We start from the raw sequence: 19,279 nt of genomic DNA, 5'->3' as shown, positions 1-19,279 counted from the left end.
TCCTTCTCACTCTGTTGTCTCTCCCTCTCTGTGTGTGAGAAAATTTGAGTCTCTTGTGTGGTGGGTTTAATTTTGTTGGCTACAGGCACTGCAGCTTCTCAGAGATGTGCTGCAATTGGTTCCCACACACAGCAGTCTGACAGGATTTAATGTGGACAGTAGCAGGGCTTTGAAACTATGAAAAGGCGCTTTTTCTGAGGAGGATTTAACATCATACGAGCCTTTTTATTCAAAGTTCTCAAATTATAAAAGCAGAAGTCTTCCTGCCTTTGGCATAAAGCTACATTAAGCAACATAAAATGACTAAGAAACAGCCAGAATACATTTTTATGACATTTGTAATACCCTATAATACACCTTTTTGCTCATATAAAACAGAATTAGGGGTTGATTTACACGGAAATGGTGTATAATGATGAAATGATGGATGCATTTACAGTAGCAAAATTCTGACTATTCTGTAGAAGTAGAGACGATGGAGAATCTTGATTAGCCCCAATCTTCCTCAGAGGAATAATAACAACCAAACAACAGAGACCAATTTCATTACACGCTTTTTGCATGCATAATCATTGCAAATGTGACCTGACATTGTGTTTAGCAAGAAAGAAGAATATGGTGAAATGTTATTCAATATGCTCCTTAGTGTATAGCTGTTGCATTTACTGTACTTTCTTTTTAACATCCTCATATACAGTGGGTTCCAAAATCTCTAGTGAAAATGCCTTAAATGTTTATCATTACAAATTATGTTTTCAACATAACAGTTTGAGGGAAAAAAATAGAAAAATGATGTCACCTTTTTTCTTTAATAACAATACATATTCGAGCTGGCATGGACGCCACACGTTTTTCCAAATCCTGATGATCCATGTTATAATCAAGGAAATCTGACCTTTTGTACAAAGGATTTACAATTTACTTTATGACCTATTAATAAATAGTTCTAATTCAATAATACATACCTTTGTTTAAAACATTTTATGTCATAAAATCTTTCCACCTACATTAAGGTTTACATTTGATTTTGAATGATTTCAAAATGTAGTTTCAGAATTTTGGATCCCTTTGTATGTTTATGAAAATAATTTTGGTATAGTACTATATCAATTATGACATGTTACATTTCATAATGGTGAGAGGTGAAAGGGCACTTTTTTTGGATGAATAATTCACATCATAACTTATATTATATAATCACTGATTGTATAATATTAACATAGAGTTTATATGGGCAGGTCATGGTTATGGGTTCAGAGACAATGAGAATGGATATATTCTCTTATCTCTGGCACGCACAATATGTTCTTAAGTGCAGTTTCTCCAAGTTCTGTTTTCTAATCAGCAAAAATCTAATAACAGTACTTTCAGTACTACTTCTTGATACAAGTCAAACCATACAGTTCTTGAAAATACAATAGCTTTAAATGCAGATAAGCTAAAAAAAACTGAACACACACACACACACACACACACTACTATGTTTTACTGTTTTACACACTACAAAGTTTGGTCCCCACAGTGTAGTATAAACTTGTACACACATACACACACACACACACACACACACACACACACACACACACACACACACACACATAAAAGTATAAAGGCCATCCATACATCTGACAAGAGTGGACTGTAGATCAAGGGCGTAGCCAGGAAATTACTTTTGGGTGAGCCTCAATAAAAATGGATGGGCCAAATTTTTGCCCACAGAACAGAAAGGCGGCACATTCAAACAGTTCCTTCACACTTTCATTAATCAGAATTTATGCATTTTTAAAAAATATTTTCTAAATATATATTTGAAGTCAAAGAATAATCTGTGATATTCTGGGTGGGCCTTTGTCTAATTTGGGTGGACCCAGGGCCACCCCGGCCCACCCTTGGTTACACCACTGCTGTAGATGTTTGATATTGTTGCAGGAAAATGGTGCAGAAGTCTACTGTTGTGGGTCTTCTCTTGCTGGTGCTGGCTGCAGTTGGCACGTTTGTGGCTGTTTTCTTTGGGGTGCGGGGCAAGACATCCACATTTAAACCAGAACCTGGTTACTTTAAGGCGGCGGTGGCTGCGGATGCTGGGCCATGCTCAGAAATTGGCAGGTTTGAATTCCTTATAGTCAAATACAAGTTTACATTGTGCCATCTCTGACCTGTTGTTTCATTGCAGCTCATAATGTAACCAAAGTCTGAGAAATATTGGAATTAATTAAAATATTTTGAATAACCTGCTGAGACCTTCTGAGGACCTTCATGTGAGGTTACACACAATGAAAATGTTTTGTCAGGCATCCTGAAAATGTGCTTCAGTAGGTGACATCTAAATGAACTTGTCTTAATGAATAAAGACAAGTTTTTTACTTTATATGACTGAATGGGACTACATTTGGTTATCATCCTATGTGTAACAGGGCCTGCTTGACCTGCTCTGAACAGGATTTGAACCAGTGTCTCTGGCATGGGAGTCGGGTGCGCTAACGAGGAGGCTAAAGGCTACAGCCTCTAGCATCAGTTGCTTGTGCGCCTCTTGAGGCCAGGGGAGTGAGGTTTACACTCTGCGCAGCTGCCTACCAGCTGGCTACCCTTACACTCACCCCCCTAAACCTCACTCCCATCCGGGTCATGGCACCACTGTATCAGGTCCTGCTTGACCCACTCCGAATGGGATTCGAACCGGTGTCTCTGGCATGGGAGTCAGGTGCGCTAACAAGGAGGCTAAAGCCTCTAGCATCAGTTGCTTGTGCGCCTCTTGAGGCCAGGGGAGTGAGGTTTACACTCTGCACAGCTGCCTACCAGCTGGCTACCCTTACACTCACCCCCCTAAACCTCACTCCCATCCGGGTCATGGCACCACTGTATCAGGTCCTGCTCGACCCACTCCGAATGGGATTCGAACCTGTGTTTCTGGCATGGGAGGAGGGCACACTAACAAGGAGGCTAAAGGGTACAGCCTCTAGCGTCAGTCACTAGTGCACCTCTTGAGGCCAGGGGAGTGAGGTTTACACTCTGCACAGCTACCTACCAGCTGGCTACCATTACATATGCATCTGTTCGTAACAGATATAGCTGAAATAGTCAAACCCGTTAATTTGAAGGAGACATCCACATACATTTTGGCCATTTAGCTATGCTCCTTAAAGGGATAGTTCTCCAAAAAATGAAAATTCTCTCATCATTTACTCACCTTAATTCCATCCCAGATGTGTATGACTTTCATTCTTCAGCTCTGTATGAATTTTCAGCTCTGTAGGTCCATACAATACAAGTAAATTGTGGCCAGAACTTTGAAGCTCCAAAAATCACATAAAGGCAGCGTAAAAGTAATCCATAAGCCTTCAGTGGTTAAATCCATGTCTTCAGAAAAGATTTGATAGTTGTGGGTGAGAAACAGATCAATATTTAAGTCCTTTTTTACTATCAATCTCCTTTTTCACTTTCACATTCTTGTTCTTTTGTTTTTGCCGATTTGGATTCATTATGCATATCACCACCTACTGGGCAGTGAGGAGAATTTATAGTAAAAACTTAAATAAATATTGATCTGTTTCTCACGCACACTTATCATATTGCTTCTAAAGATATTGATTTAACCACTGGAGTCTTATGGATTACTTTTACGCAGTCTTTATATGTATTTTGGAGCTTCAAAATTTTGGCACCCATTCACTTGCATTGTGATGACCTACTGAGCTGAAATATTCTTCTAAAAATTTTTGTTTGTGTTCAGTAGAAGAAAGAAAGTTGTACACATCTGGGATGGCATGAGGGTGAGTAAAAGATGAGAGAATGCTCCTTTTTGGGTAAACTATCCCTTTAAGGTAATGTCTTCATAAAGAAACAGCACGTTGCACTCAGTAATTTCTTTCCTCATTATAAAGTTTTACTCCTAATAAAATTAATTGTAATTTTGAAACATATGTATATAAATATGATGACTCAAATAAGAAGAAGACCCAAGTCATATCAATAACCTTATAAAAGCTGTTTTATTCTACATGGAGAGGGTCTCCACATGGGGGCTGCCATGTAAGGATCACATAACTTGCTGAATACTACTCACTTTATCACACTTTCATTTACAGTATGGGTTAAATTAATCATGGTTGACTGTGAATAGTGACTTTCTACAATGGCATCTTTAACTAAAAACTAAAAGTCCAAGATGACATGATCAAAAACGTACTGAGTGCCCCTTTAAGGAATTTTGTAGTATCTCTCATCAAACTCTTATTTTATTGCATTCTGATACTTAAAATCGGAATAACCAGGTTTTCATGCCAAATGCCCTCTCTGTGTGCCATCAAGGGACATTCTAAAGAGAGGTGGTTCTGCTGTAGATTCTGCCATCGCTGGTCTGCTGTGCGTGGGTTTGATGAATGCCCACAGCATGGGCATCGGAGGAGGGCTGTTTCTCACTATTTATGATGCCAAAACAGGTATCAGCTCACCATGAACTTTCTGATTCAGTGTGGTGTCCAAACACACCAAGCTGTTGTGTCTGTATGTCTATGAATCGTTCTCTTTCACTTCCACTGTTTTGGTTGTGAATGGTGTTTCGTTGTTTTTTAACGAATAAGTTAAATCAATGACTCACTCATTACACGCATTTGTTGCCACCTACTTGCGTAAATATGTAAACTATAGCTTGAAATTTAAAACAACTGGGATTGAAGTATGCTATCAACCGCAATTGCACAAGTTCAATTCCAAGGTAAAGCATTTTTTTATAATACATAATTCATTAATTCGGAATTGAACCCGAATATAAATATTGTGTATATAAATATTGTGTATATAAATATTGTGTATATATATATATATAGCTTATTTTTTGCAGGAAAAGTCGAAACCATTGATGCACGTGAGACGGCCCCAGCAAAAGCAACCAGAGACATGTTTGGAAATAGTACGGACCTGTCCCAGAAAGGTATCCATTAACTACATTACATAAACTGGGGAAATCATTGGTGAAACAGGATTTACACGATGAGTGGCCTTGTGATCCGGTGCCAGACAAGGAGATAAACAAAATCTCAACAATCAATAACTCACAGTTGAACAGGCTTTTTATATGGTTAATGTAGGACTTTTTAAAGAAAGCTATAAAACTGTATCTTGGATGAGTTTGCACATGACTGTGTGTCAGAACAACTTAGTGTCAAGTGCATTGGTTGCCAACATAGATCTTGTACAATGAATTCAATGAAGTATCAACTTTGTCTCAGATTCTTCTCCTACAGTTCTTTAGAACACATAAAAATATCTCTCCATCTTTACAAAAATGTCTTCATTTGTTCTCCATTTACTCTCATTGTTGTTTAGGAGAAGCAATTGCGATCTAATTTCCAAATATCACATGCTTGCACTGTAGTATGGTATTGCAACATTTCTATTACTTGCAGTGTATCTCATCTTTTAAAGAAGTGTAGTATGCTTTCTCAAATCTTTTGGTGGTCTGAGATACTAACAGGTCTTTTGGGGTCATGTGTGTAAAAAAAAATTATCCCCAGGTGGTTTGGCCATCGCTGTTCCCGGGGAGATACGGGGGTATGAGGTGGCTCATAAACGGCACGGCAAGCTGCTATGGAAAGAGCTGTTTTTACCAAGTATAAAACTGGCCCGGAATGGCTTTCCTGTGGGCAGCGCTTTAGCCAGTGCAATAAGAACAAACAGAGGAACCATTACGAATGACAAGGCGTTATGGTAAGCATAAATTGACATTTTCCACCACATTTTTTCTTCTAACAATTCAAAGCTAAAGTGTATTATTTTTTATCCTAAAATATTTTTCTCCTTTTTCATCTTAAAGGAATAGTTCACCCAAAAATGAAAACTTTCTCATCATTTTCCCTCATGCCATCCCAGACGTGTATGACTTTCTTTCTTCTGCTGAACACAAATGAAGATTTTTAGAAAAATAGTTCAGCTCTGTAGCTTCATACAATGCAGGTTAACAGGGTCCAAAACTTTGAAGCTCCAAAAAGCATATAAAGGCAGCATAAAAGTAATCCATAAGACACCAGTGGCTAAATCCATATCTTCAGAAGCGATATGATAGTTGTGGGAAATAAAAAAATAATAATTATTTAAGTCAGTTTTTACTATAAATCTTCTTTCAAACAGACCTCCTATGAGCATTCATGAGAGTTCTTTAGTTTTTTGGTGATTCGCCTTCTTACATATCACCACCTACTGGGGTGTTGTGCAAATATGATTTATTTATCCTTTCTCCCTCCCTTTTTTTCTTTTTCCTCCCTGCCCAATAGGTGGCGATATGCACGAAGAATACGAATCACCAAAAAAACTGAGGAAGAAGAGCTCTCATGAATGCGTATAGAAGGGCTATTTGAAATTAGGTTTATAGTAAAAAAAAAAGAGATTAAAAAAAAAAGGACTTAAATATTGATCTGTTTCTCATTCACACACTTATCACTTCTGAAGATATACTGTAGATTTAACCACTGGAGTTGTATGGATTAATTTTATGTTGACTTTATGTGCTTTTTGGAGCTTCAAAGTTTTGGTCCCTGTTGACCTGCGTTGTCTGGACCTACAGAGTTGAGATATTCTTAAAAAATCTTTATTTGTGTTCGGCATGAGAAAGTCATCTGGGATGGCATGTGAGTGACTAAATGATGAGAGAATTTTCATTTTTGGGTGAACTTTCCCTTTAAAATGCAGAGACAACATTAAGTAAGCCATTTGTAAGATCAATTCCCCTGAAAAGTGTATTTACTGTAACTCTGGCACTTTCAAAACGTTGCTTTGTTTGTTTAAGCATCTTGACACAGCAACATTGGTTCAACCAATGGAGTGAGGGGGAGTTTTCCAAAAACTTGTTTGAAAAAAGTCATTATTTTTGTAATATTGTTTTGTGATGCAACAATTACACTTTAGATTTGAATATTGTAATGCAAGACTTTCTTGTCATATTTTATGTTACACCTACTTTTAGCTATACTACTGGTATGTACAGTGCAGTTTATACACAAAGTCGTTACTATTAGTCTTAAGTTTCCCTTTCACAACTACAAAACCATTTCTGATAGTTGTTTGCTTTCTTAGTTCTGTATTCTGTGATTCCACTGGCAACATCTTGCAAGAAAACGACACCATCACTTTTACAAAACTGGCCGATACTTATGAGCTCATAGCAGAGAATGGGCCTGAAGCGTTCTACAGCGGACCGATCGCTGAGAACCTCGTGAAGGACATCAAAGCTGCAGGTTCTTTTTTCTGATATATTGCTTTTTTATTATTTTATATAAAAAAAACTCAGTCTATTCTTGAAAACTGACAAAATCGAAGGTGTGGCTTCAAAATAGATGGTAGTTATATGAACGGCATGACTCAAATCAGAGGGAAATGATTGATTAGAAATAGGAATTAATCGGAAGTTGATCCATGAATATGTCCTACTAGGCTACTAGGGCTGCATTTTACAAGTTAGATATACTTGACGGCCCATTTTGAAAGGTGCTAAATTGTGCAGTTGATAAGCTTCTTTTGTGACACAGGTGCAATGGTTCAGTTAGGGTTAGGGTTAGGGTTGGTTAGGGTTGGTTAGGGTTAGGGTTAGGGTTAGGGTTAGGCTAAGCATCATGCGTCACCCGGCTGTTTTGCATCTGTTGCAGATGGGATAATAACTCTGGAGGATCTACGAGATTACAAGCCAGTGCTGGATGAAACCCCCCCGACCTCTACTGTGGGTGAATTCACAATGGTGGCTCCCAATGCACCAGCCAGTGGCCCAGTCCTCACGTTAATACTCAACATCCTAAGCGGTAAGAACAGGGCAGAGACACTAGCTGAGCTTATCCTGTACACTAAATGACCTTTTGACCTTGTGCTTACTGTGTGACTCTCAAAAAACAAGAACATGTCCAGGTCATATTTCACCCTAAAATCAAAAGAATAAAATAAGAATCTGTTTTTTACAAATCCGTTTGGTGACGCTAGTGGCACAGAAATAAAGTCAAATAAAATAATAAATAAGCCTATTTTTAGGACCATTAAAGCTTTTGACAATCAAGCACACCTCCTCCCCACAGTTCTCATTATGGGACTGTATTGTAAAAAAACAACGTATTGTTCTTAGTATTCCCATTATTGTAAAAAACGGTGAAAAAATTAAAACAAATTATAATATTAAACATAAATCAAATTAAAAATACTTGCATTTATTATGCATTTGGCAGAGACTTTTATCCAAAGTAACTTACAGCAGAGTCATAGTATACATTTTATTAGTCTGTGTGTTCCCTCTGGAGTCGAACCCATGACCTTAGTGCTGCTTGTGCCACTGTTGATCTCCAGGAACTTAATTTGTACACAGAAAAAAAAAATTGCTGTATAAAAATGACGATATTATCATGGTAATATTTGTTGTGTTGCCTTTATTTATGCTGATTTAATTAAAAAACTTTACTAAACATTCTGTATTACAGTAATTAAAATCTAATTTAGATATTTTAAAGTGTATAAAAATGATGATAGTGTCATAGTAGCATTTATTATATTGGCTTTATTTATGCTGATTTACAGTAATAATAAAAAAAAAATACTAAACATTACTAAAAAATACTGCATTTCAGTAAGGAGAATCTAATAAGAAATGTATACATCATTTTTTTAAATATTTTTTTTTTAATAAAAATGATTATATTATCATGGTAACATTTGTTTTAATGCCTTTATTTATGCTAATTAAATTAAAACAATTACTAAACATCACTAAAAAATACTGTATATGCAGTACTGAGAATATAACGCCAATAATCATTGAGAATAATGGAAATTACAAACAAAATCATATATAAAATGTAAAATAAATAAAAATAAACAGTATATATATATTTATTGTTTATATTTTTATTTTGGGGTGAAATGTGACCTGGACATGTTTTTGTGATATTCACACAATAGACTGTTCTAGATTTAGCCTTTCACGTGTACAAATTTGATTTGAACATCTAGTTGATACTGATTATAAAGCATGACCATTAGTAAATCTTTAATGTTTTTAACTGTTTCCTCTTGTGGAACAATCAGGAGAGGATATAACTTCCAAACCTTCCGACTTTTCTTTGCTTTGAGCTATTAAAATCCCTCAACTCTTCACTCCGCTATGCCTGTCCTCCTGTCTCCTACACCAACACTAACGTGGGCTGTTTGCCACTAATTGGACACAAACCAAGCATGGAAAAATCCTTGCAGCCAACGTGCTCCGACCCTTTCCTTGGGGTTCCATAAGCAGGGGTTTCTCTGAAGCAGCCAGTCATCTAAGGTTCATCAGCATTGCTTTCTTTACGCCGCGCTGGACGCTCTTTGCGGCTCTGTGTCTTGGTCTGTTCAGACACCCACACTGTGGCTGTACTGATGAGAAACTCATTAAGTTACTGTCAGACAAGCCACGGCTGTCGATTAACACTGTTAGCACTTGTTTGTCACAATATAGCATTGTTTATTCACTAGTTATGATACACGTTCCATGTGGATTCGCTGATAATTGTTCAAATAATTCTAATAGACGTGCCTGCAATCAGTGGCTGAGACGATCTGAGAAGTTTTCACTAAGACGCTAGGTCTGTTTCTTTGGCTATGACCAACATTAAAGGTATATTTTATACAGAAATTAGAATTCTGTCATCATTTACTCACCCGCATGGTGTTTAAAAAACGTATGTCTTTCTTTCTTATGTGGAAAACCAAAGGAGAAGTTTAGCAGAATGTCCAAGCTGCTCTTTTGTGTACAGTGAAAACATATAGTGACCACACTCTTTTAAACTCCAAAAAGGCCAAAAAAGGACCATAAACATTGTAAATATGACTTGTACGCTATATTCCAAGTTTTCTGAAGCCATATGATAGCTTAATGTGAGGAACAGACCAAAATTTAAGTTGTTATTCACTGATAAGAAGCAATCGATATAATCTCTAGCATTGTGATTGGTTGGATTAAATGAACATGCTCCTCCCAAACTTTGTTTCGAAACTATATTTTGGTTCTTATTCCGATTCCTCTTAACGATTATTCTGCTCTACTGTAGTTCTCAAGTCTCAGCTTGTGCATATTCATGTGTCAGTGATACCAAATGCAATTGGTTCTCACATCTTTGTAACCAAATGCGATGTGCTAGTTTTAATATGCAGAAATGTGAACAATATTTGGGAGCATGGCTTCATAAATATAGCAAACAAATTGTACTGACTAGTTTTATGGTACCTTTATGGTACTTTGTTTTGTCCTTTTTGGAGCTTGACAGCCTCTAATCACTTTATACTTCATTATAGGGGAAAAAAACAGTGTGAACATCATGCAAAATAAAACTCATTTTTAGGGTGAACTGTTAATTTAAAGTCATTTCTGTATGGATGATTTTGTCATCTAGATGAGCAGGTCTAGTAAGATTTGGTTTCTGCAGTACAATATATACTGTGTGACAGCAGCTGGCGTGGACGAATTATCATAAAATGCAGTGAATCTAACAAAATCCCACTCTCTCTGCCGCAGGTTTCAACTTCAGCCCAGACAGTGTCTCCACCACTGAAAAGAAAATCCTCACCTATCATCGCATAGTAGAGGCGTTCCGATTTGCATACGCCAAGAGGTCCGTTTTGGGGGATCCAAGATTTGTCAACATCTCCGATGTAAGTTGTACACAATTAAAGGGTTTGTTCACCCAAATGAAAATTTTGTCATCATTTACTCATGTCGTTCCAAACCCATATGACTTTTGAAGAATGCTCACACTACTCTTTTCCATACAATGAAAGAGAATGGGGACAGGTGTTGGCGAGCTCAAGAATGACAAAAAAGCACCATAAAAATACAGTACCTTTAAAGTAGTACAGGCATCTAAAGCCATATGATAGATTTGTGTGAGGAACAAAGAAAATCATACTGTATGGGTTTGGAATGCGAGGGTATGTAAATGACCAAATCTTTATTTTTTTAACCATTACATTAAGGAGGGACAGGAATGGTGAGGAATTTAATGATTTCCGTAGTTCACATGTTCATGTAATCCTTGAATAGAGGTTACGGTAAACAGGTATCAATCGCTGACCATTACGGAGGGCTCGACTTCGAGCTATAAATACTCCTCTGTCTGAAATGCTAGATTTAGTCCTTAGCGTCTTCTTTAAACTTAAATGTAAACACCCACTGTTATGATTGGCTAACATGAAGCTGCCCTTAGAATACATATATATATATATATTTGAAAATCTAACGGAAGAAAATGAACCAGCTCCACAACAATAAAAAACTAAATTTCAGAGTTTACACATAACACACATTCAACATATTGCATGTGTAAACTGTTCACTCATGCACAGCAGCACCGTAAACTATAATTATTAAACAGTCATAACAAATAAAACATTCATGAATTGGTTACTTAAGGTTTTGCGGTCAGACCTAATAGTGTTTTTAACTGCCCAATCTTACAATAACAGTTCCTTTGCAAAGCTTGAATCCTATTTTGAATGGTAGACAAGAATCCATGCTGATATAAGCCGAAAACCCATATAATACATGCTGAAATATGATGCAAACACATAATCCAATGCACGGTGAAACAATGCACACATATTTCACCCTTTGATAAACTTCCGTCACTATAGACGCTGGTCTTAACAGGCACGACATCTCACATCTTTTATTGTCTGTTTACTCTGGACAAGAAGCAGTTCTCTTAGCCACCGTTAACAATGGAATGGAGCAGAACAGATGAGTTTTTAAAATGTAAATTTGTACCACTCTTAAAACGCGGCGCACATCGGCAAAAAGCATCAAAACGATCAAAGATGTCCATCTAGTGCATGTTTACATAGACCGACAATTAAAGATAGGACACGTATAGATCCAGGACGTGTTTATACTAAAACAGAAAGGCACACAATTGGGGTCTCCTTTTAAGAGTTATAACTTGACATTGCGTCTTTTAAAAGGGGTGCAAAAATGCATGATAACAGTAGATGCAGTTCGCCTATTGCATGTTTATGTAGAAAAACTTAAAAAAATATTCCAGATAGGCACAAGAATGTGTCCTGTGTAAGTCCTCTTTGTTGCTAAGCCAATCTGTCTTGTTCTCTCCACTTCACATTTCTGACTGAGCATCAGTGGGCGGGCCAAAGGTGCGATGATGTAAAATAGGCGTTGATGTCTTGCTGTAGAGGCAGTCATGTGCTGATGTATTCATCTCTGTGATGTCACAAAGTAGGGAAAATCCAAACAAGTTGTTTTTGTTGCTTGGTTTAAATAAATGCTCTTTTTGTTTTGGGGAAGAAGTTTTGAGTTCTGAAACTTACAATATGTATTCTATAGTACAATAAATTCTTACATGTCAAAAGATTAAGGTTAATTTTATTCCTCATGTCATGACCTCTTTAAAGGAACCGTCTCATAAGAGTCATTTGTTTGGGAATCGGACTACACTGGACACACTGTGGTTTAAGAGAACTGAAAGTCATGAAAATCAAAATGTTCCAGTACTTTTAAAAAATGAAACCGGTTCTGAACAAGAACCAGTTCTCGATTCCCAACCTTACCTTTGAGACAAAAAATGTATAGAGCTGCTATAATCAGGGTTGGGATGGTTACTTTTGAAGTGTATTCCACTACAGATTACAGAATATATGCTGTAAAATGCAATTTGTAACAGTTTCCTTTAGATTACTCAAGATCAGTAACGTATTCTAAATACTTTGGATTACTTCTTCAGCACTGGTAGATTTTTTCACTTGTTTTGACTATAAAAACTCTGCCAGTACAGTAAGACAAAATATACATGTTAAAAATATATTCTCTGAAAAACCTAAATATCTTATGCAGTGTTGTTTCTAAAACAAGATCAATCAAACTGATCTTGTTTTAAGGATTTTTAGATATTTTTACAGGAAAACAATAAAAAAATTATTATCAAGAATACGATTTTTATCAAAGATCTTACTAGAAAAAAAGAAATTATGATCCAAAGAATTTTCTTGATAAAAAATATGATCGTATCTGGTAACGTGCTTGTAAAATGTCTTGAAATAGCATTTTAGCTTAGTGTAATTTACACTTGTGTACTGACAATTTACATAAGGTTTATTTCTATTTCTTCTGCTCCAAACTTACTTCAAACTTACTTCTCTGTCTGCTCGTATGAATGTAACACATCATAAGAAAGTGTTTCACCGCTGTTCAAATGCACTTTGGATCGCATCATTTATATGTATAAATGTTTTCCATCTGAAAGGACTAAATATTAAATGAAACAAATGACAATAAAATGCAAAGTAATCTCTTCAGTAATAAAAATACTTTTTGAATGTAACTGTATTCTAATTACCAATGATTTAAATTGTAACTGTAGTGGAATACAGTTACTTATATTTTGAATTTTAAATACATATTCTCGTTACATGTATTCCGTTGCGCCCCATCACTGGCTATAATGGATTACTTGCTAAATCAACTGTCATTAACTGTTTTCCACATTGGTTAACATTAAATCCTACTGTTTCAAAATGTTCAGGGATGTTGTTAATTGTAGAACTTAATATAAACCACAACTGAAAGCATTATTTTAATGTAGAAACACTTGTATTAGAATTTTTGCATTTATATTCAGCAGCTGTTCTGCTTTACACCAATTCATTGGCATATGTTTTTTTCTGTCTCGGTCAAGGCTGCTGCAGATATCATTGATGATCAAACCTTTATTGAAACTGACATACTGCATCTCACAGAGCATGAATATAGTGCGCCATTGAACGACTCATTGCACCGTCACCCTTTTGATCAGCTGCCTTTTCAAGCTGTAGATTATTGTGCCATCTTAGCAGGGCTGCAATAATGATCTGCTCACCTCCTCCTCCTCTTTCCACTGTCAGTTCATCCAGAACATCACCTCAAAGGACTACGCTGACATGATCCGCCACAAGATAACAGATAATACGACTCAGCAAGAGAGCTACTACGAACCTGAGTTCTTCCTCCCGGAAAATCACGGCACATCACATTTGTCAGTGGTGGCAGAGGATGGTAGCGCGGTCGCTGCCACCAGCACCATTAACCTATAGTGAGCAACTGCCTTCTCAAACCTAATAAATGGTGCTATAGATGTTCTCCAACTGTATTCTTTAGTATAGTCGTCTGCTATTTATTGCAAAGCGAGTTGATGGAGTCATTACTTTGACATTTAATATGTTCTTTTCATTCTTACAGTTTTGGCTCCAAGTTCATGTCAAATTCAACAGGAATTCTACTAAATAATGAGATGGATGATTTCAGTTCGCCTTTGATCACAAACAACTTTGGAGTTCCACCTTCTCCGAACAACTTTATTGTACCATGTGAGAAAACACACTCACAGCTAGAGGCTACAGTGGCCCCTAAGTATTTGGACACTTAAGCCACACTTAAATTGTATGAATTTCTTGTGTTAGAAAACAAAATATCAGACTAAATTGCTTCTGCAAACAAATTATGTTATACCATTTAATTTTCAGTGAATGCACTGTATGTCCAAATGCTTTTTGGGGCCACTTATGAGATGATAATTGGACAGCACTCACTAAATTGTACATGCAACGCAATGAGGTCATAAAAAAAATTATAACACTGTTTGAGACGTTTATCATTGCATAATGCATACTTCAGTATGTTAGTTTTTCAAACATGAACTTCATAGTATCTTTGAAGATTTTGCTTGATTCAGTTGTTTGGTAAACTTGTTGTATCATGTGTTTTCTCAGATAAAAGGCCCATGTCTTCCATGTGTCCTGCCATCCTGCTGGACAAAAACAAAAAAGTTAAAATGGTGGTTGGTGCGTCTGGTGGAACGAAGATCACCACAGCAGTCGCACAGGTGCTGGAGACACCCTGTTACTTTCATTTTATTTTAGTTCAGATTGTTAAGATGGACCTAGTTTTGCACTTTATTGGCCCATGCATAACAGACGTCTTCTGTGCAGGTCATCTTAAATGCACTGTTCTTTGAATATGACCTGAAGAAGGCAGTAGTGGATCCAAGAATTCACAATCAGCTCAGTCCAAACATAACAGAGGGAGAGCCTGACTTTGACAGGGTGGGTGGAGCAACGTATAGGCCCATATGGGTCGTTTTTAACAATCTGCTAAGATATGACTAAGATCAGATGTACAATATATGAATCTTATCTCTGCTGAAGGTGAGTGTCGGTGTAAGCATATTTGAAAGGCTGAATCTCATGTAAACATGTCCAGGTGATATTTCACCCCAAAATCAAAACAAAAATTATTATGAAACTATTTTTCACTTTTGAAAAATAAAATTTTCAAACTCTATTTCTGTAACAATTATTATTGTTTTTTTTTGTTGTTTTTTTTTGTTGTTTTTTTTTTTTTTTTGCATTGCGGTTTTATTGTCTCACAGACTCTCATTACTGTAATGTGTCTGGATTGTTTGCTTTACTTTTTCTTTTACTGTAATACAATAAAAAATATGGTATAACACTTTAAAATATGGTTACATTTTTAAACAGTAGTTAACATAAACTAACAATGAACAATACTTTTACAGCATTTATTAATCTGGTTAATGTTAATTCAACATATACTAACACATTTTTAAAATCTAAAGTTTTATATGTTAACATTACCTAGTGTACTATGAAATAACAATGAACATTTGTATTTTTATTAATTAACATTAACACCGATTAATAAATACTGTAAAAAATACAGTATATATATATATATATATTGTTCATTGTTAGTTCATGATACCTAATGCATTTACTTGTTAACAAATGTAACCTTATTATAAATTGCTACCAAAAATATTATAATACAATCCTTTTGGGGATCTTTTCCTGTAATACAGTAAAAATTACTGTAATGCAATGATATTTATTAAAATCAGCATAAATTAAAGGCAGTTAAACAAATACCATCATTATGTATAGATAATATATAATATATTTTTTTACTTGTATATTTTATTATTTATATGTAAATGATTTTTACTATATTTTATTTGTTTATATTTTTAAATACTATTTAGTATTGTTTTACTTAATATTAAATTTAATTGTTTTAATTAATGTATTGATTATTTATTGCCTTACATTAATGAGAATTGGGAGTGAAAAATGTGCTTAATTGTCATATAAATTATGTTGCATCAGCTTCTTGGGGTGAAATATGACCTGAACATGTTCTTGGCAGATTTCATAAAATCCACCTCAATAGGTTTTTATTGTCAGAACATTGTTATCTTCTGTCCGTTTCTTCCATGTAATTTTTTTGTTCTGAATAACGAGTGGTTTACTTAGAAAAACTGGTTGACTTTGTATATTAACCCACAGGCCGTTTTGGAGGGTCTTGCCCAGAAGAACCATGTTACAGAGGTATTAAAGTCTACTGGTGCTGTGGTTCAGGCCGTGGTGCAGTACAATGCTGGACTCAGCGCTGAGTCAGACCCTCGTAAGGGAGGCTATGCAGCTGGCTACTGATGTCTGACTCAGCGATCCAAGTTTCCATCCCAGCTGCAGGCAGTAGAGATGCTATATTGAGACACCTAAGGACACTTCCCCTAATGCTGCTCTAAAACAACCAAGTGCCTCTGTCAGAGAATCGACAGGTGAATCAGACCTGGCCAACAAAATATATGTCTATGAATCCTTATTTTTTACCTGAGGTTAATATTTGCACACTCCGCATTCAGTGAATAAGGAATAAAACACTTTCAAACACTGGGTGATAAATATGCATAAATTATATTATTTAAATGCAAAAAACGAAACAAAAACATACAGTATTCTTTAAAGTAAAGCGTGTCTTTTTTTATGTTGAAAATTTTCTCCTATCCTATCCCAATTTTATAAGCTTAGTAAGCCATTCGAAGGTTGATTTCCCAAAATGTGTAAACACTGTGGCCCTGTGTCGCTATGAATACATTGCTTTGTTTGTTTGAGCGTCATTGACACAGTAACTCTGGCTCAACCAATAGTATGAGTTTGGGGCGGGACAATCTGTGCGACCAATTACACTTGGTACACATCTTTGTCTTGTTTTCCTGTAAAAAAATATCTAGACATCTTTAAAACGAGATCATTTACCTGATAAACAAAAATGCATGTATTAGAATGTCTTGTCTTTTGTTTTTAAAAATATAAAAATTATGTTCAAGATGTATTCTTTGAAAACAATCCTTAAAGGGATAGTTCACCCAAAAATGAAAATTCTCTCATCATTTACTCACCTTCACGTCATCCCAGATGTGTATGACTTTCTTTCTTCAGCAAAACACAAACAAAGAATTTTCAGCTCTGGAGGTCCATATAATGCAAGTGAATTGTGACCAAAACTTTGAAGCTCCAAAAAACACATAAAGGCAGCATAAAAGTAATCTATAAGACTTCAGTGGTTTAATCCATGTCTTCTGAAGCGATCCAGTCGATTTTGTTTGAAAAGAGACCAAACTGTAACTACATTTTTACTGTACATCTTGCCCTTGCAGTTTAGGCATGATGATGATTTCAAGCTCGATTACACTCCCTAGTGCTTGACGCATGCGCAGAGTGCTAGGAAGTAGGAATTTTATTTGTGTGTGTTGTTTCTCTTTTGACTGCTGATTAAACTAATTTATTGTGATTTTATTTTACATCTGTACTGATAATTACAAACCAAGGATGTATAAATATTAATATTGCTAAATATGCTACTGTGTAATTGTATTTATTAAATAAATGTGTTTGGCATTTGAAGAGTGATTATGAACTTTAAAGCTGGTCTTTTATCCAGATACTGAGATTTACATGCAGGCAAGTTACATTTTTGCAAGTCTAAATAGGGGCGTCTCAGGGGAGGAAGTTTTAATCAAGCTTCTAACAAGAGCTGTAGTGTGAACAAGAGTTGAAATACTCCTTGTAATATCCCACGAGTATGTGGTCCTACCCAGAGGCACCCCGACCGAACATCAAGCAGCATCATTTATGTTGCAGACACACAAAAATCACATAAACAGACCTCAATTAAACTTAATTGCATTGGACTGCAGGCAGGCCAATCTAGCACCTGCAATGTCTCTGCTTATTCTGCCAGTATGTGGTTTGAAGTTGTCCTGTTGAAAATGCCGGGACATTCCTGGAAAAGACGGTGCTGGATGGCAGTATATTTTGCTCCAAAATTTATACATATCCGTCTGCATTAATGGTGCCCTCACAGATGTGCGAGTTACCCATGCCATGGGCACTGACACACCCCTGGCCCATACAGACACTGGCTTTTGGACCTGATGCTGATAACAGCTTGGATGGTCCTTTTCCTCTTTGGATCGGATAACACAACAGCTGTGTTTTTCAAAAACTATATGAAATGTGGGCTTGTCAGACCAAAAAACACAGTTCCACTGTTCTACTTTCCATCTAAGATGAGACCGAGCCCAGAGCAGTCGGCAGAGCTTCTGGACAGTGTTGATGTATGGCTTCTGCTTTGCATAGTAAAGTCTTAACTTGCATCTGTGGATGCAGCGGCGAGTGGTGTTGACTAACAAAGGTTTACTAAAGTTATCCCAAGCCCATGTTCATGATATCCTTTACAGATTAATGATGTTTTTAAGAAGTGGTTTTCGTCTTGCCCTTTACGCACCGAGATTTGACCAGATTCCTTGAATCTTTTAACTATATTGTGCACTGTAGAGGGTGAAATGCCCAAAATCCTTCCAATCTGTCTTTGGGGAACATTGTTCTCAAAGTGTTGGATTATTTGCCCCAAAATAATCCAACACTCCCGTAAAATTCTGTCCCGCTCTGGTATCATAGGCTATTTCTATTCCAATTCCCAATTTGAGAGAGAAAAAAAAACAAACAGGTTTTGTTATCACTCTAACATTGCCAAATATCTGATTAACCTTTGGCTGGTTTCGAAGTTTTGTTTGTACCTTTCTTTAATAAAGGGTTAACATCTATAGCACTATGGGACTTTCCGCTGCGTGGAGCACAAATAACACTCTGTACCTTAAATACATTAAATAAATCTATTTTATTTTTTAAATAGATTTATTTTTTGCAGGAGTCAAGCGGGTCATTTCTTTCTCCCGCTTCCGCGCACACATCATCCCGACCGCACCTGCACTCAGCAATAAAAACTTGCACTGTTGCGGGACGTGTGCTTCTGTTTTCCCTGTTGTTAATTCGGTGTCGATGAGAGATTCTGTCTCCACTTGTCTTATATTTCTTATTCATCTTTTTACAGTGCTTGATAGTTTTTTGTTTATTGTTTGTCATTGCTTTTTAAACT

General features: G+C 36.3%; 1 protein-coding gene across 1 annotated transcript in view; it reads left to right on the top strand.

Moving 5' to 3' along the window:
* Positions 1 to 17,745, top strand: part of LOC127433413 (glutathione hydrolase 1 proenzyme-like) — an 18,539-nt gene extending 794 nt beyond the window's left edge. The window contains exons 2-13 of the mRNA XM_051685308.1: positions 1,930 to 2,106; positions 4,309 to 4,439; positions 4,841 to 4,930; positions 5,514 to 5,706; positions 7,069 to 7,229; positions 7,638 to 7,787; positions 10,517 to 10,653; positions 13,888 to 14,075; positions 14,222 to 14,349; positions 14,752 to 14,864; positions 14,971 to 15,084; positions 16,345 to 17,745. Of these exons, the coding sequence (XP_051541268.1) occupies positions 1,934 to 2,106; positions 4,309 to 4,439; positions 4,841 to 4,930; positions 5,514 to 5,706; positions 7,069 to 7,229; positions 7,638 to 7,787; positions 10,517 to 10,653; positions 13,888 to 14,075; positions 14,222 to 14,349; positions 14,752 to 14,864; positions 14,971 to 15,084; positions 16,345 to 16,491 (1,725 nt within the window). The 5' untranslated portion in view covers positions 1,930 to 1,933 and the 3' untranslated portion in view covers positions 16,492 to 17,745. The remainder of the gene's footprint in view (positions 1 to 1,929; positions 2,107 to 4,308; positions 4,440 to 4,840; positions 4,931 to 5,513; positions 5,707 to 7,068; positions 7,230 to 7,637; positions 7,788 to 10,516; positions 10,654 to 13,887; positions 14,076 to 14,221; positions 14,350 to 14,751; positions 14,865 to 14,970; positions 15,085 to 16,344) is intronic.
* Positions 17,746 to 19,279: the final 1,534 nt, after the last annotated feature.

The sequence above is a fragment of the Myxocyprinus asiaticus genome, chromosome 43 (genome assembly GCF_019703515.2).
Source record: "Myxocyprinus asiaticus isolate MX2 ecotype Aquarium Trade chromosome 43, UBuf_Myxa_2, whole genome shotgun sequence".
Taxonomy (NCBI): Eukaryota; Metazoa; Chordata; class Actinopteri; order Cypriniformes; family Catostomidae; genus Myxocyprinus; species Myxocyprinus asiaticus.
Note: the sequence above shows the minus strand (reverse complement) of the source record. Positions and strands in the feature narration are given on the sequence as shown.